Source organism: Falco naumanni, chromosome 3 (genome assembly GCF_017639655.2).
Source record: "Falco naumanni isolate bFalNau1 chromosome 3, bFalNau1.pat, whole genome shotgun sequence".
NCBI classification, from domain to species: domain Eukaryota; kingdom Metazoa; phylum Chordata; class Aves; order Falconiformes; family Falconidae; genus Falco; species Falco naumanni.
In genome coordinates this window covers 90932305-90958643 of record NC_054056.1, presented here as the reverse complement: position 1 = coordinate 90958643, position 26339 = coordinate 90932305, and the positions used below count along the sequence as shown (strand labels likewise).

The window sequence follows — 26339 nt, the reverse complement described above, 5'->3', positions numbered from 1 at the left end:
AGTGGACTCTGTTTTCCAAGTCTCAGGCTGCCCTTACCTGTTGGCCAACCCATCAGTCTTAAGGGCTTTTAACAAAGTTAGTCATAGAATCATCATAGAATACCAGGCTGAAAGGTACCTCAAGGATCATCTGGTCCAACCTTTCCTGGCTAAAGCACGGTCTACACAAGATGGCCCAGCACCCTGCCCAGCTGAATCTCAAAAGTGTCTGATGTTGGGGAATCCACCACTGCCCCGGGGAGATTATTCCAGTGGCTGATTGTTCTCATGGTGAAAAATGGTCCTCTTGTATCTAATTAGAATCTCGCCAGGAGTAACTTTGACCCATTACCCCTGTCTTTTCCATGTGACGCCTTGTAAAAAGGGGGTCTCCATCTTCTTTGTAGCCACCCTTTGAATACTGGAACACAGTGATAAGGTCTCCCCTAAGCTTTCTTTCCTCAAGGCTGAGCAAACCCAGTTCTCTCAGCCTTTCCTCACATGGCAGGCTTCCCAGTCCTGTGGTCATCTTCACGGCCCTTCTCTGGACCCTCTCCAGCCCGTCCATGTCTTTTTAGCGCAGCGGGGACCAAAACTGAGCACAGTATTCCCGGTGTGACCTGACAAGTGCTGGGTAGGGTGGTAAAGTGGCTTCTCTCTGTGTGCTGGTGATGCCCTTGTTGATGCAAGGCAGCACCCCGCTGCTTGCTCTGCCGCAGCAGCACACTGCTCATCACGCTGAGCTCTTGCCCACCAGGGCCCGGGTCCCTGCCCACAGAGCTGCTCCCCAGCCGGGTAGATCCCAGCCTGTGCTGCGCTCCTGGGTTGTGTCTTCCCCGGTGCAAGACCTTACGTTTGTCTTTGCTGAACTTCTTAAGGCTCTTGTTAGCCCACTCTCCCAGCCTATCCAGGTGTTCCTGCAGGGTGGCTCTCCCTTCCAAAGTGGCCACCCCCCCACTCAGTTTGGAATCACCAGCAAACTCCACCAGGGTACGCCTGACCTCATCATCTGGATCACTTACAAAGATATCAAACAGCGTTGGGCCCAGTATCGACCCGGGGGGACCCCACTCGTGACAGGTTGCCCGTGTGAAGAGGAGCCATTGACCAGCAGCCTCTGGGCGCGGGCAGCCAGTTCCCCACCCACCGCTGGGCCACTTCTCCGGGCCGCAGCATCAGCTTCTCCTGGGGGAAGCTGTGGGGAACTCAAAAGCCTTGGAGAAACCCAGGTAGACAGTGCCCACCACTCGCCCCACATCAGCCGAGCGGGCTGCGCTGTCGTGGAAGGCGATCTGGTCTCTCAAGCACGATTTGCCCCTGGTGAATCCGCGCTGGCTTTTCCCAGCCACGTGCTTCACTTGCCTTGCGGCAGCTCCCGGGGGGATCGTTCCACACCTTTCCCAGGGACCGACGTAAGGCTGGTGGGCCTGGAACTTCCTGGATCCTCCTTTAAGACCTTCTTGAAGATGGGGGTGACGGGAGGTTCTTCCAGTCTTCTGGCCTCACGACACCAGCCAGCTCTCCGCACCCTTGGGCGGATTTGCAGGACCAAGCTCCTGTAACCGTGCACACACCGGCTCTTCCTTCGCTGACCCTGGTCCGTGGTTGCACCAACTTGGGTTCCTGTTCCCAGGGCTGGGGCCCAGCAGCGCTGGCAAAGACAGGGGTGAGGAACGCGCTGGGAACCTCTGCCTTTGCAGCGCTGCTGGTGACTAACGCACCGCCACGCTGAGCCGCGGGACAGCGTTTCCCTTCTGTTTCTGCTTGTTGTTTATGTGCCTGAAGAACCCTTCCTTGTAGTCTTTGACATGTCTGGCCAATTTCCGTTTGAGCTGAGCTTTTGCTTTTCTAGCTGCATCTCTGCACACCCTGGCAATGCCCTTGTGGCTCTCAAAGGGTACTTGTCTGCCTTTCCATCTCTGGTATGTGTCTCTTTTGTTTTTGAGCAGGCTCAGAAACTCATAGTTAAGCCAAAGGGATCTCTTGCTCCACCTACTTCCCTTACTTTTAAAGGGAATGAACTGTTGTCCTGGTTTTGTCTGGGATACAGTGAATTTTCTTCTTAGTAGCTGTGTTTTGGATTTTGTATGAGACTAACGTTGATAACACACTGATGTTTTAGTTGTTGCTAAGTAGTGCTTACTCTCAATCTAGCACTTTTCAGGTTTCCCATGCTTTGCCTGTGAGGAGGTGCACAAGGAGCCGGGAGGGAGCAGAGCCAGGGCAGCTGACCCGAACTAGCCACAGGGATATTCCATACCACAGATCATCAAGCTCAGTGTATAAACTGGGGGGAGTTGGCTGGGAGGGACTGATCGCTGCCTGGGGACTGGCTGGGCATCGGTCAGTGGGTGGTGAGCAATTGTATTGTGCACAGCTTGGGGTTTTTTCACTTCGACTTTTGTTCCTGTCTCTCCCTGTCCATTACAATTATGGTTGTTACTGTTGTTGTTTTTATTATTACTTTATTTCAATTATTAAACTATTCTTATCTCAACCCACAGATTTTACCTTTTCCTGAGTCTCTTTCCCATCCTACCGGGGGGATTGAGTGAGCAAATGTCTGTGTGGTACTTAGTTGCTGGTTGGGGTTAAACCACGACAACTATTTTTGTGCTTCCAGGAGAGCATTCTTGAAAAACTCCCAGTACTCTTTATCTCCTTTATTCTCCATGGAAGCTTCCCACAGAATCCCTCCCAATGGAGCTCTGAGCGAGCTGAAGCTTACTATTCTAAAATCTAAAACCTAAAACCTATTCAGTAGGTTCCACAATATTCGTATAATATTGTATTCAAATCAAAACAAGAGGAATTTTGGTAGAATGTGGTAACTTCCTACTGGACCACATTACTGCCCCTTGCAGCTTGAGATCCCAAAATGAATATAAGAGCAGCTGCTCATGTCTCTTCATTGTCTTGGCTTTAATTATTCATTTGAAGCTTGCCTGAATTCCAGGACTGGGAAGCTGTTACAGGGAACCTGTGCTTTTCCACCTTCACAGTAATGTGTCTCAGAGGATTTGAAGGGCTGAAAGAATAATACATTTTCTTTTAATGAGGTGGTAAAACTCTGAATTGCTATATCAGATCCCACATTTTCTTTGCAAATTAGGAAAAATTGATAATCCAAACTCATGAAGGAGATAATAAATGTCTTGTGTCATGCTAGAAAAAATTTCTATAGACACTGGTTGTTTAAGGAATGTCATGAGTGATCTCCAAAGAAATAATTGTAATACATATTTTCCTTTATGCCTGCAGGACCACAAAGTAGAAGAATTCATCAGTTCTCCACTTTATTCAGTTATGATAATCAGTTATGAGATGCTACTGCGATCTTTGGATCAAATTCAGGCTATAGAATTTAACCTTCTAATCTGTGATGAAGGACATCGTCTGAAAAATAGCTCTATTAAGACAACTGCAGCCCTCACTAGTTTGTCTTGTGAGAGGAGAATTATCCTCACTGGTTAGTATCTGTAGTTAGTTTTAATATTTTGCTATGTTAATAGTGCTAGGTTGGGGTAAAGGAAAAAGATATTCTAAGTATGGCAGGAGCACAGAATACATTTTGGCAATGAGTATTAAATGCGTTGATGAAATATTAGATCTTGGGTCTTGTAAAAACAAGATTAATTCCAAATCTTTTAGATAAATTCAAGATTTGTCTATCTTCAGGGACAGGCAAAGAGCCTGGCAACTTCTGTAAGGGAATCAGGACTCTACCCAAACTCATTGTTTACCTTTGCAGTTATGTAATAAAATCCATTTAGAACAATGGCTTTTTAAATTCCTTTGTCAAAACAATTAGATATGCAATCTGTTTAATTAGGAGGACAGTAGCTTATTAATCATGATAAAGTTTTAGATTAATTCAGAACTCTGAGTAATTCTCATCGAACAAAACTTCTGTTTTCAAGATGCAGTCTCAACATTAAACCCTGTATTCAACAATTGTTCTTCTATCAGTTTCAAGAAAAAGTTACCAAATGCAATTTTTCTTTTTTTTTCTTTCTAGGTACTCCAATCCAAAATGACTTGCAAGAATTTTTTGCATTAATAGAGTTTGTGAATCCAGGAATACTTGGTTCTTTATCCACATATAGAAAGATATATGAGGAACCGATTGTCAGATCTAGAGAACCTTCAGCAACAAAGGTGTATTATTAAATAAATTGCAGTTATAGAAGAAAATTCATAGACAGTGAAATTTGCTTTCTATGGAATAAAATGAAGCTCAGGATTACTAATAGCAGCAAAAGCTTTTCATCTTCCTATTTGAAATAAATTCACTTGTTCTCCAAAGGGAGCAGGAGGAATACATACATGTTGACATCGTGTCATTTTAGCTGCTTATTAATCAGCAGGCAGAAATTGTTCTTCCAACACCTTGCATTCCCAAAAGTCCCGTGTGACTATACTTTATTCATTCTTAGTTTCTCCACAGTACTACAAAATCTGTATGATTTTATTGCATCTCAGGAAATTCTAGAATATAATTGAATCCTTGCATATCTTCTGGGACATAACCTTCCTTTGTTTAAGACTTTAGAAACCAGACCTAGAGCTAAGCTAATGCAGTATTAGTAACTGGAGAAGAATTGATTGTTACAGTCCCATGTCAGAAAGTGGTATCATACTTTCAAAACATTATTAAAATATCTGATTAAAATCATACAGAAAATTATTGTGATGAAATGCAAGATTTTCAATGATTTTGTGTTTTTTTTCTTTTAGGAGGAAAAGGATTTAGGAGAAAAAAGAGCAGCAGAACTCACACGCCTCACTGGACTTTTTATTCTAAGAAGAACACAGGAGGTTATAAACAAATTTCTGCCCCCCAAAAAGGAGAGCATAATCTTCTGCCGACCAACAGAACTGCAACTTGAATTGTATCGAAAACTGCTTAGTTCCCAAGTTATTAGGTCCTGTCTACAAGGCAGTCTAGAAAGCAGTCCTCACCTAATATGTATAGGAGCTTTGAAAAAACTTTGCAATCATCCATGTCTTCTCTTTAAAGCTATAAAGGTATCTGTTTGTGTGGGGCTGGGTGCCTGCAATTAGTTATTTCAAGCAGGCAAAGGTTACTAGAGCTGTTACAGTCAATGTGCGTGTTACTTAAGGTCACTTCCATACTCTTTTTTAACATACAACTTGCTTTAGGAGATCTGCTTTCAAAAACAAATGTTAGGAAATCTGAATATATTCAGGGAAGGTATCTCACCAGTTTCCTATTGCCTTATGGTGTTTTCTTGTTCTTCATGTATTTTTCCTGTTAATCTTTTTTCTGAATATTGTAAAAATACATATAAATGTGAATTTTACAAAGAACACTGTTAGCTAGAGATTACTGTGTGTGCTCTGTCTGCTGGTTCCTCTGAAATCTCCCTGTCCCCATGATGATTTCACTCTCTCAAGCTCAGTGACACTGGGAGCTGCAGGCTCAGAGTGTCAGTGGTACTAGATGTCTGCACTTCCACTTCTCCTGGGATCCTGTCACACTGTACATCTCATTCCTATAGGTAAATAAGATGATAGTTAGAACCTGGTAATACTAACTTCTATGTCCGCTAGTCAAAGTCCAAGTAAGGTGGGTGGAAATGTAAAACTTTTTTAGAAGTCTTACTGCGTGACTTTGTAGTAGTGTCCACAGCACAGACCTCTGTGTAACTTTCAACACTGCCAAGTAAAGTTCATTGCATTTACTTCATAGTATAAGCATTAGAAATTTGTCATACGTGACATCCCATAGGGATGGCAAAGACTGTATGTGCAAGTCATTTACTGCCATTGTGGTTTTGGCTTTTGAGTATTTTGGCTTTTTCTTCTCTGTGAAACATTTATTTTCAAATTACAGCAAAACATTAGCTGTATTTCTTCTATTTTGTTGTTTTTACTTGCTAGCTTTTCTTCATTTCTGGTTGCATAACTGAATCTTTTAGCATCTTGCTAAAAAGAGTCAGTGACTGTGAAGGTCCGTAATCAGGTATTATGGGATTTAGAAAGAATAAACAGAATATCGAGTTCCGTCCCCTGTCCCAAGTTTTAGATAAGGCTTTGCTGTGGGCGTACATCTGTGTGGTTGTTTAAGTAGATAAGTAGAATGTATTTTTCCATTTTAAGTATTTCAGCTTTCTACTGAGCTGCAAACAACATCATAGATTGAGGGTATAAAACAAAATAAACACTATCAGTATTTTAAAACTCTGTTTTCAGTCCAGTATTGGGACGTTGTCATGCTCACATGATACACTACTTTGTGGCAGCTTTTGATACCTCCTTTTGTCTTTGTAATAAAAATATAGCAAAATTTAAAAGAACCCAAAACATGTTAGAGGGTTTACGGAACTTAATTTTTTTAATTTTCAATAGGAAAAAAGCTCTGATCCTATGTCTGGTGAACATGATGAGTCCAGCCTCTACGAAGGTCTAATAGATGCTTTTCCACAAAATTATACTTTGGACGCTTTCTCAGAAACTGACTCAGGAAAATTGCAGGTGCTGGTGAAGTTGTTAGCAGCAATACATGAGCTCAACTCTTCTGAAAGGCAAGTGTGAAAGAAAGGTAAAAGGGTGATAATGGGAGTGACCTTCTGGATATTATTTTGCTTTTCAAATGCATGGGGATGTAATATTCAAAATAAAGGCATTGCAACTTTTTGCAGAGGTGCAAAGCATATTTATGCATTGTACTCCTGGCTCCTCCTTTTTAATTACTAAACTAGCATTTACAGGTGACATCATTTTCAAAGATGCTCTTCATATTTTTTCCAGATAAAGATACTTAAATTTTTCATACCAAGTTCCAGGAAGTAAGATAGCTTGCTACAGCCCCTGTACTATGACATATTATCTTTACTTGCAGAGGCTTTCCAATGCTTTATATCTCCTTGAGGAGACGTATTAATGTCTTAAATATTTTAAATTGCACTAAAATATTTTTAATTACTAGATTATAAATTATTTCCTCTTTAATCACGTTTAACTGCTCAGTCCTTGCTGCATTTTCTGTTCAGGGTATGCAATCTCAACAGACGAACTTGCACAGCAGCTGTTGATTTCCCTGTGGTAAATGCCACTGACATGTAGGAAAACCTCTGTTTATCATGGGGTAATAGGATGCACATGGTTAATTACTGTTCAAATGCTGATTCATGGAAATCGCACATGACCTTTTGTCCCATGATAACATTTTTATGGGCTCATGCCTTAAAGCCCAGCTATTCCAAAACTATTTAGCTTTTAACTTCTATTTAAAAAAAATGATGCTTAAATAGGACATGCTGTAATTCAGTAGCGGGAAGTAACATTAGATCTCTTGAAACTGATGTTAAAGGAATTTGAAGATGTTCTCTTTTTACAAATCAGAAAGTTGAGCCTATTGGTGGCGTTTGTATGCTTAACACCCATTGAAACCAATGACAGCTAAATATCAAAATGTACCAAACTTATTTCCTGTAGATCAAAAGAAACAGGACTATCAGGATAAAACCACCTCTCCCTGTATCAGTGCTATAGGAGCTGCTGAGTTACAGCTGGTGTCGGGGCATTATTTTACACTTTTCAAAGTTTGGTTGCTTTAATTCAGTGCTGTTTATGTTTCTTTTTCTTTTGTTTCTCTGCTGTCATTAGTACTAAACAGTTTTTGCAATACACAGACTCAAATCCAGTCCTCTTCTGAAGTTCATGTTCTATTTTTCAGTGAAAATGAAGGTGTGAATTTGGTGTTGATTGACCAAAAAATATCACCAAGTCTTGGATGCAGTTCAGTTGCGAAGTGCAACAATAAAAATACTTTAAAACATTTTAAAATAATGATTTATCAGATTTTCCCTGGAATTATTTGTCTAGTTCTTCTGTATTTGTTTTTAATCAAAATTATTTTTGAAAATGGATCACCTGTGATGAAATTGGTTACATTTAGTTTAGATTATAAAAGACCTCCAAATAAGATCTGTCAGAAAATGCTAAATTGCTCTTATAATTTTATTTATGGCTTAATTAAAATGATCTTTCTTTGTCCACTCAGTAGAATCCTCCTCAATATCTGGGAGGACAGAAATTCTAGATTTGCAGATCTCTAAACTGATTTAGTCAAAATTTCAGAGAAAAAACAGCAAGTATTGGTCATTAGTGTAAGGGATCAGACTGATTTTGCTTTAAAAACCAAACCAAACCAAACCAAAAATCCAGACTATATTGTTTGTGATATCTTTCACTCTCCTTCATCCCAGTTCTTTTCAGTCATGAAAAGCAGGAAAGAGTCACTGTTTTCATGATCTTGTTTATTAGAATTTTCTGAGATTGTATACAGAAGTTCACAATAGCTTTTTCAGTAAGTAGCCATATATAATTTATTAGCACTACCCTCTGCAAATGCTGTCTTAACAACAGCTATTTTGTATAAACAGATTTTTTTTAAAAAAAATCTGTCTTTGTGGATGGTTCTGGATCTCTGCAACTGTGCATTAAGCCAAATTCTGTTGCAAAGGAAAATATTCATTATTTACCATTTGAATGCTTGACAGTAGGTGTAATGCATCCAGATCTCGTATGTGCTTCAAATAATAGAAGATGTTTTATTTCTTAGGAAGTATGAGTAACCTCAGGTTGATGTGTAATTTTTGCTTGACTTGTAATTTTACCTTCTTAGATGTCTTCAGTAATTTGTTATTTATGACTTTAACTTTACCAGGGTCTAAGATGATAAGATAACTTTGTTTTACTATTTGACAGAGTCGTACTTGTATCCAATTACACTCAGACATTAAACGTATTACAAGAGATGTGCAAACGTTATGGATACTCTTATACCAGGCTTGATGGACATACTCCTGTCTCCCAGAGACAACAGATTGTTGATACCTTTAATAGTAAATTCAGTCCAGCTTTTGTCTTTTTGCTGAGTTCAAAGGCTGGTGGAGTAGGACTGAATCTGGTTGGAGCATCTCATTTGATCCTGTATGATATCGACTGGAATCCAGCTACAGATATTCAGGTCTGATAACAACTCTGTACATGTGGGTTGGGATGGGCATAATGATTTCTTGACTGCCTTTGAAATGCCTGGCTTTAAGTTGAATCATAGAATCATTTAGGTTGAAAAAGACCTTTAAGATCATCAAGTCCAACTGTGAACCTGGGACTGCCAAGTCCACCACTAAACCTTGTCCCTAAGCACTGCATCTACACATCTTTTAAACACTTCCGGGGGTGGTGATTCCATGACATCCCTGGGCAGCCTGTTCCAGTGTTTGACCACCCTTCCAGTGAAGAAATTTTTCCTAATATCCGATCTGAACTTCCCCTGGTGTAACTTGAGGCCATTTCCTCTTGTCCTGTTGCTTGTTACCTGGGAGAAGAGACCGACCCCCACCTGCCTACAGCCTCCTCTCAGGCAGCTGTAGAGAGACATAAGGTCCCCCCTGAGCCTCCTCCTCTCCAGGCTAAACACCCCCAGCTCCCTCAGCCGCTCCTCACAAGACCTGTGCTCCAGACCCTTCACCAGCTCCGTTGCCCTTCTCTGGACACGCTCCAGCACCTCAACGTCCCTCTTGCAGCGAGGGGCCCAAACATGAACCCAGGATTCGAGGTGCGGCCTCACCAGTGCCAAGTACAGGGGACGATCACTGCCCTAGTCCTGCTGGCCACACTCTTTCTGATACAAGCCAGGATACTACTGGCCTTCTTGGCCACCTGGGCACACTGCTGGCTCGTGTTCTGCTGGCTGTTGACCAGCTCCCCCGGGTCCTTTTCCCCCAGGCAGCTTCCCAGCCGCTCTGCCCCAGCCTGCAGCGCTGCCTGGGGCTGCTGTGACCCGAGGGCAGGGCCCGGCACTGAGCCTGGTTGAACCTCCTACAACTGGGCTCGGCCCATCGGTCCAGCCTGCCCAGATCCCTCTGCAGAGCCTCCTGCCCTCCAGCAGAGCTACACTCCCACCCAGCTTGGTGTCATCTGCCAATTCACTGAGGGTGCACTCGATCCCCTCATCCAGATCACTGATGAAGGTATCAAGCAGGACTGGCCCCAGTACTGAGCCCCAGGGGACAGCACTTGTGACCAGCTGCCAACTGGATGTAACTCCATTCACCAGCACTCATTGGGCTCATCTTGTTGCTACCCAGTTATCACATTGCATCTGGACAAGTACAATATTGAAGGAAAAGTCTTTTTGAGAAGAAAAGAAGAAATATTTCTCTCTCATACTATATATTGGGATCATTAGAAGCTCTCTTGCAGTAAAGAATGAAAAGATTAAATTTTGATTTCTTTGGAGGAGTGAGTCATCTGTCCCCTTTGTCTCCTGACCTCTTTTTAACTGGAAATTGCTGTGTGTCTAAAAAGAGAACAAAAACATGATTAAACTTCATAGCAAATGTTGCTGTCAATTTGCAATACCTGAGAAAAAGGGAGAGGTTCTGATCAGAATTAAGAGAATGAGCAAATCACATGGCAGTGATGCCAAAAGAAAGAAAACAAAGCCAGTGCTGTGCTATTCTTGTAATGGCACTGTTGGACTCAAGGGATTATTTAGCTGGCATAAGAATGCTCAGTTAAAATTGTCCTTAATAATAACAATTAAAAGAATCTTTTTATAAATGCAGTAAAAAAACTTTTTATGGTAGAGTAATGCTGTGTGCTTAATACCTGAAATAAGTTCTGATACTTGGCCCTGCTCCTCTTCCAAGTGTGAATTAGTACCTCATGTATCACTTGTCTTGTTACTTGAAACACAGTCTGCTAAATCAGTCAGAATTGCTACAGGTTGCCAAAGACTGCAAACCATGTTGTGGGTACTTGTACCCAGTATGTAGGTGTAACCCTTATGTGTTTGAAAAAAAAATCATGTAACAGTACTCGGTTACATTTCGTTTAAGAATTAAAGGGGGTGTAAACACTAATTTTACAATTTTAAAAGACATGGAGAAGTCATTTTTAAGATGTATTGTGGCAAAAAAAATTTTGGAGCTGAGTGAGAATGATGAGTATTTCTGAAATATTAAACAGTTGCTATGCTTGGGAAACAGATATGGAGAGAGGATTTCTGTCAGGAAAGAGCTGAAACCCCTGCTTTCCTACTATAGTACACAGAAAGAAAGGGTAGTGTAAATGGCAGAAAGTAAATTATATTTTCAAAATTATTTACAGCTAATACCAGAAGATTTCTATAAAAATAAAGACAGTTATTGAGGAATGCTTTGAGTAACATCTTTTTGAATGAGCTAGCAGAACTGGCAGTTAGTGGAGGCTAAAAGTTGTAGTTGAAATACCATTGTATGGCAGGCTGTTAATACTCTTCATCTTTTTGCTTTCTTCAGGCAATGGCTAGAGTGTGGAGAGATGGTCAGAAACATGCTGTCTATATCTACAGACTGCTAACCACAGGTCAGAGATGGTGCTCAAACATACCCTAGAGTAAGACAGCTATTGAAATGTTGTCCATAAAAGAGAGGGAGGGAGTGTTTGTGGAAATAATTAATTCTTTAAAAATATATATAATTTGTTCTGAATTCAGTCAAAATAAAAACATCACAATGATTCATTTGCCTTTGCTTTACTTTTACTTGCATAACTGAAAATAGTGTTTATATATAGGTTTAGCATTTCCTATGAATACTGTTACCAGGAAGAGGATTTGACTTCTTGACAATTACTGGTCAAAAAGTATCCCAGTATATCTTTTTTCTTTTTTTTTTCTTCCAATACAGGCTCAATAGAAGAAAAGATTTATCAAAGACAGATCAGCAAACAAGACCTTTCTGGGGCAGTTGTAGACCTTTCCAAAACATCTGAAAACATCCGGTTTTCCACTGAGGAGCTTAAAAATCTCTTTACTCTTCATGAAGATTCCAGCTGTGTTACCCATGACTTGCTTGAGTGCGACTGTATGGGAAAGAAAGACCATCAAAGTGAGTTTTCATTATCTCTGGCCATTGCTGAGGAAGTACATCCATTCTGAATACATAGTCTGTCACTGGAGAAAACTCTGATGCTCAGTAAAATAGGATTGAAGTAATGATGTTCATTATGGGATCTTGCAGATATTGGCTGATTTTTCTAATCCATAGGAGCCCTTCACAAGATGAGGAGGAGAAAAGATTCATTCTTTGCAAAAACAATAAATCTGTGTATCATGCATCTTAATTCCTTGAATTAGCTATGGCCAGCTCAACTAGTGATGTGTTACAACCAAATGACACTATATGGTATTTTGTTTCTAAATTTTCAAGCACAGTAATGAGTAGCTGGCAAGGGCTAGTTCAAAAGCTGTTTCTCTAAGGACAGCTATACCAGATGAAGATCTATGCCAGATCTTTGAATATAAGCCTTCATTTCACAGTTATTAACTAAAGCTGATGCAGGATGATTAAAATAGTTATTTGAGAAATGCTGAAAGATCCCCTAGCAGCTGTGATGCCAAGTTGCAAATATTCACATCAATCCTTTCTGTAGGGACCTGTCTCTTGTTCTTTTGGCATATCAAAATTAATTTAATACCTTGCTGCATACAGGTATATAGGTTTGAGTTAGGAGCAGGATTAAAAAAACAATATTATCATAGGTTATGTCTACATCTTATCCATGCTAATTTTTTTAGCTCATCTAGTTTCTTAAAGGAAAGAGTGTCTATTGCCCTGGTATGTTTCTTTCCTTCAGGCATGAAATATGGATGTACACTATTTACAGCTGTAATAGTGAGGTACCAATAGTGATACCTTCTAGATGCACACAGATACCACAATAAAAAGAACCAAACAAATGGGTACAAGAGTGTGTATTCTTAACAGACATGGGCAAGAAATTAAGGAATACAGATTCAATGAGGCTGTTTTGCTTGATGGTTTGCGTGTCTCCAGGTAATAGGCTAGAGTTGTGTTCCTTTCTTAGCTCATTCTACCCAAAATAGGGAGAACTTGGCTAGTGAAAGCACCGTGCTTCTGTAGCCGTAAGAATTTTACTTTTTTCCTTTATTCTTGCTCCACATACTGATTTCATTGTCTTTGTATCTTTCTTTAATGACTGAAAAATTAGACCTTCTGTTTTTGCATGAGTAAGTGATGTTCTAAAATATATTACCAGACTCTACCTAGGTGCTATTACAGGATCTGTGTGGAAAAGGCACGTTTAGTGTTAAATGTTAACCAGATTTTCTCACTGATGTGCAGCAAAGCAGTTAGAGCTCCTCGACTGCAGAAACGCAGAGAAATTTTGTATTGCTCCTGTGAAGAACACTGGTGGATATAATTTTACTTAGCATTTTGCAGTTGTCTTAACACTCTTAACTGCTTACCTTATGCTTTGAATACATATTGGTTCCATCAATTTGACTACAGCATTGGTCTCTTGGATCCTGTAACCAGGACTTCCTCAAGGGTAATTATATCCTGGTCCCAGTGAACAACCTTTTGCTGTAAATCAAGGAAAAATCTGAAGGTCATTCTTAGACTTGAGTGGTGGAAAAGGCAGAGTGAGGGGAATGTTTGGTTTCCTAAAGAGGAGAAGGCAAACTGGCTCATCTGTTCCCTAGTCATATTGTTGTGAGTCATGGTCTTCAGTCTGATCACCCCAGAATATAGCTACCACTAGTTGGTCTCTTTGCCTTTCCTAAGAACAGAAGGCTGTCAAATTACTTCATCAAAGAAGCAGATTCCAGGTTACTGGGGATAGATACTGGAGCACAGAAAAAGCCAAGAACTTTCACTGACTTGTCTCCTCCGTTTCTGGAAAGTAGGATTCAAAAGATAAACCAAAGAGGAACCAAAGAATATAATACAGACTTCACAATATAAGAACTTTTCATGATGATCTCTATTAGACATACCAATGAGACTGGATATTCTTGACCAAGCTCCTGTTGTCCATTCACACTAGGACCATCTTTAGGAAACCACAGGAGTCTTGAAGAAATTAGCTGTGCATGGGTCATGCAGATGGGTTTCTTGTTATTCTGCTGGCTTTCAGATCAGCTACAAACCTGTAAGCCTATTGTTTTACCTGATTGTGGTTTAATTTATGGAGTTAGGAATGCAGAATCTGTAAGGACTTGATAAGAGTATCTATTCTAAATTTTCTTCTGGCCAGTAAAAGAATATGTTTCAAGTCTAGTGCAAATGTGCATCATACGTCAGTCAAAAGGAAACTCTTGCATATGTGAGTCTTTATGGGCTCTCCAAAACCTTAAACTCAAGCATGCTCTGAGTCATCATGTTGCTCATATCACTGGTCTTTCATAACGAGCACATAACACTGTTATGGAAATATTTGACAGCAGCTTTTAAACCAGTAACAGCAGTGATGCATTTTTTTAAATATCCAAAATTTCTTCATTTATCACATGCATCAGATGAGTCATGAATTCAGCAATATGTGACATACCCTGCAATGACATGGTACTGTACTGGGGTTTAGGATCCTTTGTTGAATGAATTCCTGTCTTTGTGCTCCACAGCAATAGTATTTTCCTTACTGTGATATACAGTATACAATATTTTGTATATTGAACAACTTGGCATAATCTGGACGTACGGAGTGCACAGCTCTAGTGTGCTGAGTCAATGAAATAGCTATTCAAACTATTCTTAGCTGGTTGGAATGACTTCTCTGGGAGGAAACAGAAGCTAGCGTGAATCTTGCTGCAATGTACTTCTAAATTCAGATTTACTTAAAGAATGGGAGCAGCCCAAATGTCACAGAATTAGGAAAACCAAAGAAAGGGAATTACCAGATAAAAAATTTCCTTTACCATCCATGTGTAAAAGGATTTGTCTTTATGCTAGCATATGGTGATTTTGATAAACTCAGTCAATGAGCAAGAAACATTTCCCCTCTTACTATGGATACATATGTTTGGGTTTCATTGATGTAGAAGGATTGTACATGCTGTTTTATTTTTCTCTCATTTGTTATCACCAACTGGCTTATTGATTCAGACTGGAATTTTCTGCATTAGTTTTCTCTGATTAGTCTACTGCATCATGTTTTTTTAGATCCTTCCTCAGAAAAGTTTTCTGTATCTAGAAGTTGCCAGCTTGGACAAAACCATGAGAAGTCTAATTCAAAGAAACTGCTCTCCATGTCACAGCTGATGCAATGGAAACATTTCTCTGCGCAACATCAGACTCTGGCTGATCCTTTCCTTGAAAGGATAAAAGAGAATGTTTCTTTCGTTTTCCAGAATGTAACCAATCCAACTTCCCCCACCTAATAAAACTTGTCTTTCCCTACCACTTGCATCCTCCTCCTCACAGGTACAATAAACAACTGATGTGCAGTTACCTTTTGTTCTTTTTGTCAAGTCCGGTTTTATGTATTTCTCATGAGGTTTCTGGGTAAATGCGATTCCTGGTGTTTATATAAAGTTACAATTATTACTAAGTTAATCATACTTACTATAATTATAATACAGATTTTTAAAACTAACTTTGCTTTCCGATCTTCTGTTCCTTTGATATCATAATTAGTAAGATTGGTTTTATGCTCATTCCAGTGTATGTCTACTTTGTTTTATAGTTTTCATGTGATCATAATGATTTATTGCTTGTAAAGCTGGCAGCTCTTCAGCCAGATTTTATAATATTAGGCAATGTTATATACAAGTATACGGCGTTAACAAGACTATGGCTGGATTTTTGTTTTGACAGTGAAAAGTTACATATCTGTATAACTGCGGCTTTGTAACAAGGTAGGTGTTCTCTTGAACTTACAGTTTAATGAAACTTTGAGCAATAGCCACTAAGGTCCAAAAACTGAAGACCACAGCTCGACACTGTGTCAAAATAGTCTGAAATTCTCCTATCCTGTTGCTTTTATCTGGGAAAGTAAACAAACTTCATTTCTCAGGTGTACAGAGTACAGGCTTATCTACGTTTAGCTAACTCCTTCAAAGGACACTTCTCCAAAACAGTGGAGTACTGAGAATGTTTTCATGGTGCATTATTTTATGACTATATTTTGTTTCTTCTTTGAAGGTGCTAAAGTTTGAAATCAGTTTACAGCTTTCAAGTGAAGTACTTTGAAAGGCACAGAAGAACAGAAGGTTGGATAATTTTCAGAAATACTGCAAAATTACAGAATTTGAAGGACCAAGAGGGAAGCAAGAACAGGGCTCTGCTGTGGTAATCCTGCATTGTGCTGCATGATGTACAACATTTTGATATTTGGTGCATGTGATAGCAATGGCTAAAAGCCCAACCAGCTTTCAGAAAACAGTTAAAATTAGTTTGTTCTCTGTAACAGTTAGTGCTCTCTTTCCCTAGACTGTCACTGGGTTCACAGCCCATCCTAACCCATCATCAAACATCTTCCTTGCATTTTGATGCGGTTTGGGAACTGAAAGCCATGTGCACTGACATCTCTTCCCCATCCACATTTATTTCAGAGGGTTTTTGAGTTTGATTTGACCCTAAATGCTGAATGACATCAGGAAATAATGAAGATCAAAGTGAGAGAATGATTGAGAAAGTCATTTTACGAACATCTTTTTGGCATGCAAATTATGTTCTTGGTAACAATTAGAGTTATGCTGATAGGCAGAGTTTAATCCTTAACATTTGAGGCTGGCTGTTAAAGAGCCTCTTCTTCACCTCGTATATGGTGGAGTGTGATGGTCACACTTAGCCAGGTGCTGTGCTGCTGTGGTGCCTGTTCACTGTTAGACAACGGCTGTCTGATATCTTGCAGTTCCCACAGCTTATTTTCATTAGCAATGGCAAGGTTTGCCTGCAGCTTTGTAACTCAAGAGAGAGATTTAAGTCAATCTGCATAATAATGATTATTGTAATTAATTATTATCTGAGACTGATCATACTTGGATCTGTGCTGCCCATAAGATTCTGTAAGTTGTGAACCTGCCCCTGTCTGTAGGAGGCATGCAGGCATTCTCTGCCTTCTACTGATGCTCATCTCATATGTGGTTTCTCACATCTGCAAGTAGATGCCAGTTTGGTCCCATCGCTGATTTTTTGGTGGGACCTGGTCATTGCCACCGAACACACATGAGCCCACTCTGGTTTGGAGCAAACCAGCTGGCAGTGCCGTTGAGGAAGCCTGGGCATATCAGAGAAGGAATTTTGCTCCAGGATCCACACCATGCCATGTCTCATCCTCTCTGCCTAAGGCAGAAGATACCTGCAGGGGTATTTCAGCAGACCTTCTCACCTCACCTGTTGAGTCCTGCTCTCAGGCAATCCTACTTGCTGTCATGTCATGTGTTGCCTCACACAATACAGCTACAGCTGCATGCTGGCAGAACACAGGTCTGGCAGAGAAGCCCTTTTATCGTTTGGCCTCCAGAGTAGTTTTATTTTGGCAGTTTTTAAATAAGTAAAAAAAAAAGCTGGTGCTGGACCACCATGGAGTTCTCGGGAGGCCAGAGAAGATGAGCCTCTAGGCACATACTGCTGCACGTGTGAAGGTGATCCAGGCTCAGATCATTGCTCTGGGAGGGATTTCTGGCAGATAGGCTATCACACCAAGTGATGTTGCTTCAAGGTTAAGAAGCCCAAAGCAACCTATATAAACACGCACAATGCCAGTTACAGCTTCTGTGTGATTCCCTGTCTGTGTCCTGCTATGCCAAGCTGCCCCAGATCTCTGGCAGTGGCAGCTGCATGGTGATGCTTCGTGGAAGGCTTTTCCAGTATCCATCCGGCCAGCCAGCCAGATGTACACCTTTCAATAATCCTTCATGACGTCTGGGTATGATGGAAGTATGCATGTGCTTCTTGGTTGTACGCGGCATTACCCATGATGCAGATTGAAAATCTGATTCTGCAGTTTGATGTATCCTGGAAAATTATGTCTCTCACTGGTAGAATAGGTTGTAGAAAATACAGGAAGCATAAATACTGGCTCTAATTTATTATGCCATCTGTGATTCTCCTACAGTAGTCTACAGCAGCCTGCAAAATGAGACTAGTCGATCCTGCTCACATAGTCAGAGTATAATAATCAGTGTTTTCATACAGAGTGTGGCATGTGGATATGTGAATTTCTTCACCCATAGGTGAGAAATGTCTACTAGGAAAAGTTCCTATGGTGAATTTACCCTAATCTGACTGTTGAGTGCTAATGTATATTGAGGATTTCATGTCTCTACAAGGTTACGTTGCCTCTTTTCTTAATTGTGGAACTGTAGAGGATGGGGAAGGTGGCTGGTGCTGAAAGGCACATGTCAGGTCCTAGCACATGGTCTCAGATGTGGCTTCTGGATTCACTGACAGTGATGCCAGCTGTAAACCACTATGTAGTTTATGTTGCACGGTCCCACCAATCACTCCTAGTATCCTAGATCCAAGACTTTACTGTGCAGAAAGGGGCAGGCAAAGGCTGTTTAAGCCATGGCTGTGTTCTAGTGCAGTGCTTGAAATACAAGGTGCTGATCAGTGTACCTGGTTGCCTTTTCGTGTTTTTGAAGGATGCAAGCATTCATCTACCAAGTGGTAGTTGTTATGGACCCATGCCAAGGAATAAGGCAAGTCTGCCTAACAACAGGTCTCAAATGGTGGCTTCTTCAGTGCAGCGTGAAAAGCAGCAGAAACTACAGGTGTAAGCACAATGGCAAGCGGTGTATTCTTTTAATGAATGCTAAGCAAATGTTGCCGGTATTTGACATTTATTATTGCTACAGAATCAGCATAAAGGTATGCCTCAGGCAGCAAGCAGCAAGTGCAGTACCAACTAAACATCCAGTGCCTTGATAGGTGTGAGATGTTGAAGGTTATCAAGTCAGGGTGTGCTCCATCTGAGCTGAGACATGTTGTAGCCCCCCCCCCCTTGAATGACACTGATTTGAGCTGGTTTGCGCTGGCAAGCTTGGAGAGGAGGGCTCACCCTGTCAGAAAAAGAGCTCAAAATCTTAAGGAATGGTCTGCTAATCTTACTTAGAATGGCTGCTGCAGGTTGCTGAATCACACTGGGAAGGGAGGGTTGTCCTCCACCCTCAGATTCAGCAATCAATATTGTATTCCTTGCCAGCTCTTAGCTAGGAGGAGGGGGTTTTGGAGAAATTTGTTACTTCTGGTATAGGGCATACTGCCAGAGAGACAAGTGTACTGCATGTTCTCAACTGAGACCAGCCCTGACTTTAAAAAGCAGAAGGGGTGGTGGTGTTTTATTTATTTCTGTATACTGCAGCAAGGGTTTTTTTAAACTGGTTTCATATGACTGTTTTTGTTGATTCAGCTTTTTAACAATCTTGGCTCAGGTTTTTTTGTGATTGAGATGGTGACCCTGTATCATCATTCACTTGCAGAATATCAATCTGAATTATAACTCTATCCACTTATTGTTAGACAGGGAACCATATAACAAGCTTTGGGTGTCACACAATTTTGTATGGCAACTGCAGTAAATACATTTTGCATTCTGACAAAAGATTGACATCAAATTCGGTTAAGGATCTGCCTTCCTCAGAGATCATGGAATACTTTGACTTGTCATCTGGTACAAAAAAGGTGCCAAATGGTGACTGAATGATTCTGTAATGGATTAAACCCATGGGAATTTCTTAAAATGCCAAATATGGAACAAGCTTTGACAACTGCTTGGGGTTACCACCAGGAATTTGCAAAGAGAGACTCCAGCCCTTGCAGGCAAGTAACACACAGAAGGAAAGTAGATCTTTCATGTGCTTTCCATTGAATGAAAAGTTGATGTAAGGCATGGTTGTTTATGTGTGGCTTAAATAAATGATGTGTTTGTGGCTAGAAGATCTGGGAAGGCTATAAAGAACAATGAGGAAAACCACTTCTGGCTTTATGGAGTAACTGAAGAATAGGCTGAACTGAAATCTGGTTTTAACAATGCCTTGTGTGCTATTACTTGGTACAAAAGCAAGACTCCTTTTGTAGACACAGGTACTTACAGGAGCTGTAACATATGACGCAGCCTTCCACTCTTGAGGGGCAGTATCTGCACGAGCACCGCACGTCAGGACCCAGGTAAGTAATACTGAACACTGCAGCCAGCTTGCGGGTGTTCCGCTAGAAACCTCCCTGGTTAGGTACATTGGTCGCTGCTACCTTTCACCTGGCTTTTCATCAGCGTGGAAGTCTAAGCTGATCTGAAGGAAATATATCTGTCTAAAGGAATCTGTGGCTTTCTCTGCTTCCAGCCTCTTCTCTCTTAGCCTTGACATCAGCCCGTGTTCTCCCTGTGTTCCTTTGTTTGCTTAGTTTGATTTATACCCACTTGACAACATATGCTCTTCATTCTCCTCTTAAAAATTTCTTTCCAAACAGGCAAAATATCAGTTACTGTGACAAAAGCCTGTGCCCCTGCAAGCTAGCATTTTGGGTGTTTTATGTCAATTAGTCAAAGGTCTTTTCCCTCTCTTCATTATGAGTGCCTTGGCCCAGGCTTTAGTTTTCTAGAGTGTGAGTTATGTCACATAATGGTGAGTTCCCTCATGCCCCTTGACTTTTCAAGGTCCCTTCTGAGGGATGGAGTCTGCTCAACAATAGAAGTACAGCCTGAAATTTTCTCCCTCCAGCTGGAAAGTGTTGCCTTTCATGGGGTTTTTGTCCTGTCCCAGAGCTGGTTTGGACACAGGAGCCTCGGCACTCTCATTGTGTAAACACTGAGTTCTGTGCAGGAGTCAAGGCTTACCCAAAACCTTGCAGACCTGGGATCTCGGTTAGATGCCCAAATCATTGAGGTAAGTAGATGAACCTTTGCAGGTTGCTTAGGCTGATGTTGTATTTGATATGTGTACTACAAATACAGAAGGGGTTAGCAGTACTCCCTAACGCTAAAGCTGGCCAGGACTTCCCGCTATACAGCACTTTTCTCCTTCATTTGTTAACTTTTTCTGTTCGGACTAAATTTTCCCTGCATCAGTTTCCTGCTTGCCAGCTGATCTATGTTTGTGTTGGGTCAAAAGCTTCAGCAAAAACGGCTAATCAGTCACCATGCTTGGAGGTATTTAAAAGATGTGATAGATGTGGCACTTGGGGACATGGTTTAGCAGTGGACCTGGCAATGCTGGACTAACAGTTGGGCTTGATGATCTCAAAGGTCTTCTCCAATCTAAATAATTCTACGATTCTCAGACTGTGGGTAGGAGAAAGCAGTGGAGAAAACAGTTTGTTTTGTCCTTATTTCAGAACTGGAAACCCTTCTGCTGAAATGCCTACTTGTCTTTGTGTTTTGGATTAGAACTTAAAATAGAGGTGGGAAGAGATGGGGGGAAAAGGCAGGACTCCTGTATTAGCACATTTTTCACTGTTCCCTTAGAATCTGCACCAGTTTTTAAATATTTGCAAGAAAAAGGCAGTAGGAATATGTGTGGTAAAGACTTCTTTCTTTTGAGCAGCTAAAATGTCTCCTGCTTTCTTCCGCACAAGGCTCGTATGAGACTCAGAACTACTAAGTTTTACCAGTTTGAGCAAGCTGCGTTCCCTCAGAGCGTTTACTTGTGATCAGGCCCTGAATACACCACCGTCCCACAGGGTGACTAAATGCAGTCTGACTCAGGCTGTTTCAAGGGATTCTTCCTGTAATTCCTGCTTCCAGTCGCTTTCTGCTGGGCAGGGCACAAATGCAGCAAGGAACTGCCTCATCTGTGTGCTAAATCAGCCTACCAACATCCCACCCACCTCAAGGAGGAAAAATAACCAGGTCAGAGCAGTAAAACTAGACCCAGGGTGGTCTGGGATAAGGAAACCGATGAGATCAGGACCCTCGGAGAGAGAGAAAAGGAAGTGGAGGGGGCCTAGGGGGACAAGGAGATGGAAAAGCAGGAGGGAGTGTGCGACTGGGCAGACAAAGGCTAAGACGGGGTCCCGCTGAGTGAGCAGGATGGGTGGGGATGAGGTGGTGAAGAAATCAAGGTTGGAACCAGATACCAGTACTAAAAAGAAGCATCAAGTTTGGTGAAAGGAAGGAGAATGATTTCCTCCAGATCTTGTAATGAGCCCCATGGTTCTCAAGTCTCACCATTCTGCTGCTCTTTGGCAAATACCCATTGTGGTTGGTTGACCCTGGCTGGATGCCAGGTGCCCACCAAAGCTGCTCTGGGACTCCCCCTCCTCGCCTGGACAGGGGAGGGAAAATATAATGAAAGGCTTATGGGTCACGATAAGGACAGGGAGATCATTCAGCAATCATCATCATGGGCAAACAGACTTGACTTGTGGAAATTACTGTATTGCCAATCAAAATCAGGATAATAAGAAATAAGAACAAATCTAAAACCACCTTGCCCCCCCCCCCCCCCCTTCTTCTCAGGCTCCATTCACTCCTGATTCCTCTACCTCCTCCCTCCGAGCAGCTCAAGGGGATGGGGAATGGGGGCCGTGGTCAGTTCACGCATTGTCTCTAACGCTCCTTGCTCCTTGCTCTCTTCCCCTGCTCCAGCATGGGGTGCCTCCCATGGGCTGCAGTTCTTCATGAACTTCTCCCGTGTCCATGCTTCCCACGGGCTGCAGTCCAGGCACAGGCTGCTCCAGCGTGGGTCCCCCATGGGGTCACAAGTCCTGCCAGTAAACCTGCTCCTGCCTGGCTCTCCGTAGGGCCACAGCTTCCTTCAGGGCACATCTACATGCTCTGGTGTGGGGTTCTCCATGGGCTGCAGGTGGATATCTGCTCCACTGTGGACCTCTGTGGGCTACAGGGGAACCTCAGCTCCAGCGCCTGGAGCAACTCCTCCCCCTTCTTCTGCACTGACCTGGGTGTCTGCAGGGTTGTTCCTCTCATAGTCTCACTCCTCTCTGGCTGCAGTTCCCACCTGCCCCCTTAAACATTATCTCAGAGGTGCTACCACCATTGCTGAGTAGCTCAGCCTTGGCCAGCAGCGGGTCCGTCCTGGAGCCAACTGGCATTGGGTCTGTTGGACACAGTGGAAGCTTCTGGCAGCTTCTCACAGAAGCCACCCCTGTAGACCCGGGTGTCTATATCACCCCCCCCCCCTACCAAAATCTTGCCATGCAAACCCAATACACCCATGAAGGTACTGATAAAGTTAACGTTTCCTCCTAATTAATCTGTAGGCTTTTAGAGTCACTGAATTCTCTTAAAAATTTAAAAGTATGATCCAGATGAGGAGGTTCGCAACCTTCCTGGCAGCATGACCCCTTAAAGGATACAGATAATATTTTGCAAGCTGTAGGTGTTCAGCATTAATGTTGCCTTGTGGATATTTAACAGCCTTGTACATATGCATCACAGTGAAGTCTTGCGTGAGCACATATTCTCTTTCCTTGCTTCCCCCAGCTAAGATGATGGACAGCGATCTGGAAAGAAGTTGAGCCGCAGCTGATGGGAGCAGAATTCGTCCTTTCTACATACCTGAAAATCTGGTACTCTTTATCTTAGTGATGCATTCCAAATTAGTGAATGTCCTTGACTTTTAGTTTCTTTGACATTTAGTTGCTGTCTTTAGTATCTATGATCCACCTCATAAGTGTGGTTAATAACTCTTAATCTGATAGCAGTGGCAGTGGTGCGAAGATAAATTAGTCAAATTGTGCGTAACACTTGGCTGTAGAAGGGGGAGGTCAGAAATCTGACCTGGGGCTTAGAGAGGAGATGGATCTGAACTCTTATCAGAAGCGCACAACAAAAGGGTAAGAGGTGACAGTTCTGAACTGCAGAAAGAAAAATTCCGATTGGATATTAAAAAAAAAAGGACAAAATCACAGCAAAAGATATTAACACTGAAAGAGACCTCCCAGAAGGCTGTGGAAACTCCATCCTTAGGGGTTTTCAAAACTGAACTGAACAAAATCCTGAGTAACCAGTTCTAAAGTTGAAATTGGCCCTGCTCTGAGTAGATGGTTGGACTAGATGACCTCCCAAAGGCTCCTTCCAGTGTAAGTGATGTCCTGGGCTGTGTTAGGAGTATGGAGAAAGTGAGTATCTGTGAGGTCTGTGACTGACTAGCAGTCACTGACTATCTTCAAAAGCTTCTTGGGATCTAAAATCTGTGATGGACATAGAACAACAGAACCTGCTCAGGAACAATGAGATTTTTAAATCTGATATGATGAAAGAATTTAGGAATGCTTTGTGGAGGGAAACTTAGAACCACCAGTATGAAATCAGCAGCTTGGAAAGGGTTATGAGGACTTCTATTGACTATTGATGGCAGCTCCGAGGAGCCATCATTACCCAAGGAACCTGTGGCATGCAGATGAACAGCGGAAGCTTACCTAAACCTGGGAGCCACTTCAAACTGTAGCACCAACTTTCCTCAAGCTGCTTTTAGCAATGACTCTACTCTTTGTCTAGTCATTGAGTCCCCATGTGTGTTGTTTTGCACAGCTGTACAATAAACAAAAACATAACTCAAAAGCAATAGTAATCTGTTATCTCCCCTCCCACAGACATTGCAAGCTTTAATGGCCTGAAAAGCTCTTTAAGAAACTGCTAAAGTGTGGCAAGTCCTGAGATCTCAACTTTGGTTTGAAAGCTAAACGCAGCCCAGAAATGACCATGCTAGAGTGTTTCTTCCCTGGTAGCTAGGATGGTCTCAGAATCCAACAGACAAAATATTAGGAGGGAAGAACGTGCTGGCGATGGAAATATTGCTGACCCTGACACTCTTAGGAGCAAAACTTGTTTGGAAAGCAATTTCTGCTTGCTCCCTTCTTCAGCACGCAAACAACCTCCAAAAAGAAGCTTCCAAGAAAAATCCATATCACCAGCAGTAGCCTTAAGCATACATTGTCAAGAGGACCTAAAATTTCCCCCACGACATGGCTTATTTAGTTCTGCACTTATATGTGCTAATAAAAGTGGTCCCCTGGCAACTGAGTTATTTTTCTCTCCCTAAGAGAATTACAGAAGTATCACAGAGGTGAAAAGATCACAGGTATGGCAGGAGAGCAATAAGAACAAAATTTTTGCCCACCTTCAAACTGTTTTTTCTGTAACTGCCTAGGCAGTAAAACACAACCCCCTGGCTACAAAGGACTGGCAGAAGCAAAGTTTGCTCTGCTGAGCTGATTCTTCCTCCGGCAGCGCAGCAGCCCTGCAGCACCTCAGAGCAGCACCCTGCCTCACAGCACAGGCAGTTTTTCCTGCTCGTTGCTCTCTCAGCTCAGCCGTGTCGAGACCTATGCACCCCAGCTGGTACAAGTTGATGGAGGTGGTGCATGGTGGCATAAAGCACTCGTTAATAAGCAATGAGGATAGCCTGATGCAGCACTGCAGCACGCTTTTCCAGCCTGGGCCACAGCTGTGTGTCCAACTGCAAATGCGCTGTTACTGCTGGGAAAGAGGAGTGTAAGGGGGCGAGTGTCAGAATCCAGCCGGGGATTTACCTGGGGGTTTGGAGGTGGGGAATTAGGGTGCCTTCAGGCCAGCTTCTTCTTCAGCTCTGGTTTTCAGTTTCCCTCTTACAGCTGCAGTCCTGCAGGTAACGCATTCCCGGGGCAGGCACAGTTTGTGCTGAGCTTTGTGTTCCTGTGGCCGATGCAGCTGCCCGGCCGGTGCCCAGCCGTGCCAGGCTCCCAGCATTTTGGGCAGCAGAGAGCAGAGGCTTCCCCCAGCGGAGAGGGACCGTGTGCGGCTCCCTGCCTGAAGGTCTGCGCTGCAGCCTCATTCCTGGACCTGAAACTCAGCGGTGTGATGGGACCACGGCCCTGGGTGTCCTCCTACATCTGTGCCGCTCGTGTCAGAGCTGCCTCTGCTCTTACACGGAGCGTTTTAGATCAAGGACCTTCAGTCATCCACGGCGAGCGATGCTCGCATGCCAGCAAGGTGCAAGAACCCTATCACGCGGCTGCTTTGCTGCGTTTGCTTTTCATCATTCGGTTCACTCAGCGCTCCGCCGAGGCAGCAAGAGCGGTTTTCTGCGGGGGTGACCTGCGGGTGGCAGCAGCGGCTCGCAGGACGGCGGGGCCGGGCGGCGCGGCGCGGCCCGGGGGTGCCGGCTGCGAGGGGGCTGCCGAGCCCGCCCCGGGGAGCGGCCAGGGACGGGCTGGGGCCGCGGGGACCCCTCGGCGTGAGGGTAGCGTAGCATCACCGCCGTCCGCCGGGAGCGCCTGCGGCTTCGCCACAGCGGAGCCCTGATGCGAGCCTGACGGTCGCTTGCAGGCAGGGGTAAGGCACGTCGCCAGGTCCGTGCGGAAATCAGCGAGATGCGCCTCGGCCCGGGGACCGGCTGTGCCGTGAGCGTTGCGGTGGGATTATACCTTCCAGCAAAGAAAGGGCGAGCTGTGTCGGCCTGCGACTGACGTAAAAGACCACAGTTTGTAGATCAAAGCTGCGGCGGGCACCGGGCAGCCCGAGGAACCCAGTGCGGGTTAGGGCAGCCAGGGCTCTGGGTACCTACGTGCTGCCCAGGGCTGCTATAGGCACCCCCGAACCCGGGGTGCTGAAACCACCCTGCAGCTGCGGCCTGAGCTGTGAAGCATCCA

General features: G+C 42.9%; 1 protein-coding gene and 1 long non-coding RNA gene across 3 annotated transcripts in view; both read left to right on the top strand.

The window, feature by feature from the left end:
• Positions 1-15254, top strand: part of RAD54B (RAD54 homolog B) — a 70042-nt gene extending 54788 nt beyond the window's left edge. For both annotated transcript variants that reach the window (XM_040586201.1, XM_040586202.1), the window contains 8 exons: positions 3241-3448; positions 3998-4137; positions 4717-5007; positions 6352-6527; positions 8716-8977; positions 11298-11364; positions 11688-11888; positions 14967-15254. In XM_040586201.1, the coding sequence (XP_040442135.1) occupies positions 3241-3448; positions 3998-4137; positions 4717-5007; positions 6352-6527; positions 8716-8977; positions 11298-11364; positions 11688-11888; positions 14967-15184 (1563 nt within the window). In that variant the 3' untranslated portion in view covers positions 15185-15254. The remainder of the gene's footprint in view (positions 1-3240; positions 3449-3997; positions 4138-4716; positions 5008-6351; positions 6528-8715; positions 8978-11297; positions 11365-11687; positions 11889-14966) is intronic.
• Positions 15255-16432: 1178 nt separating this feature from the next.
• On the top strand, positions 16433-23607 carry LOC121084572. The gene is made up of 2 exons (XR_005826804.1): positions 16433-20635; positions 23191-23607. It is a non-coding gene; the product is annotated as an uncharacterized LOC121084572 (long non-coding RNA).
• Positions 23608-26339: the final 2732 nt, after the last annotated feature.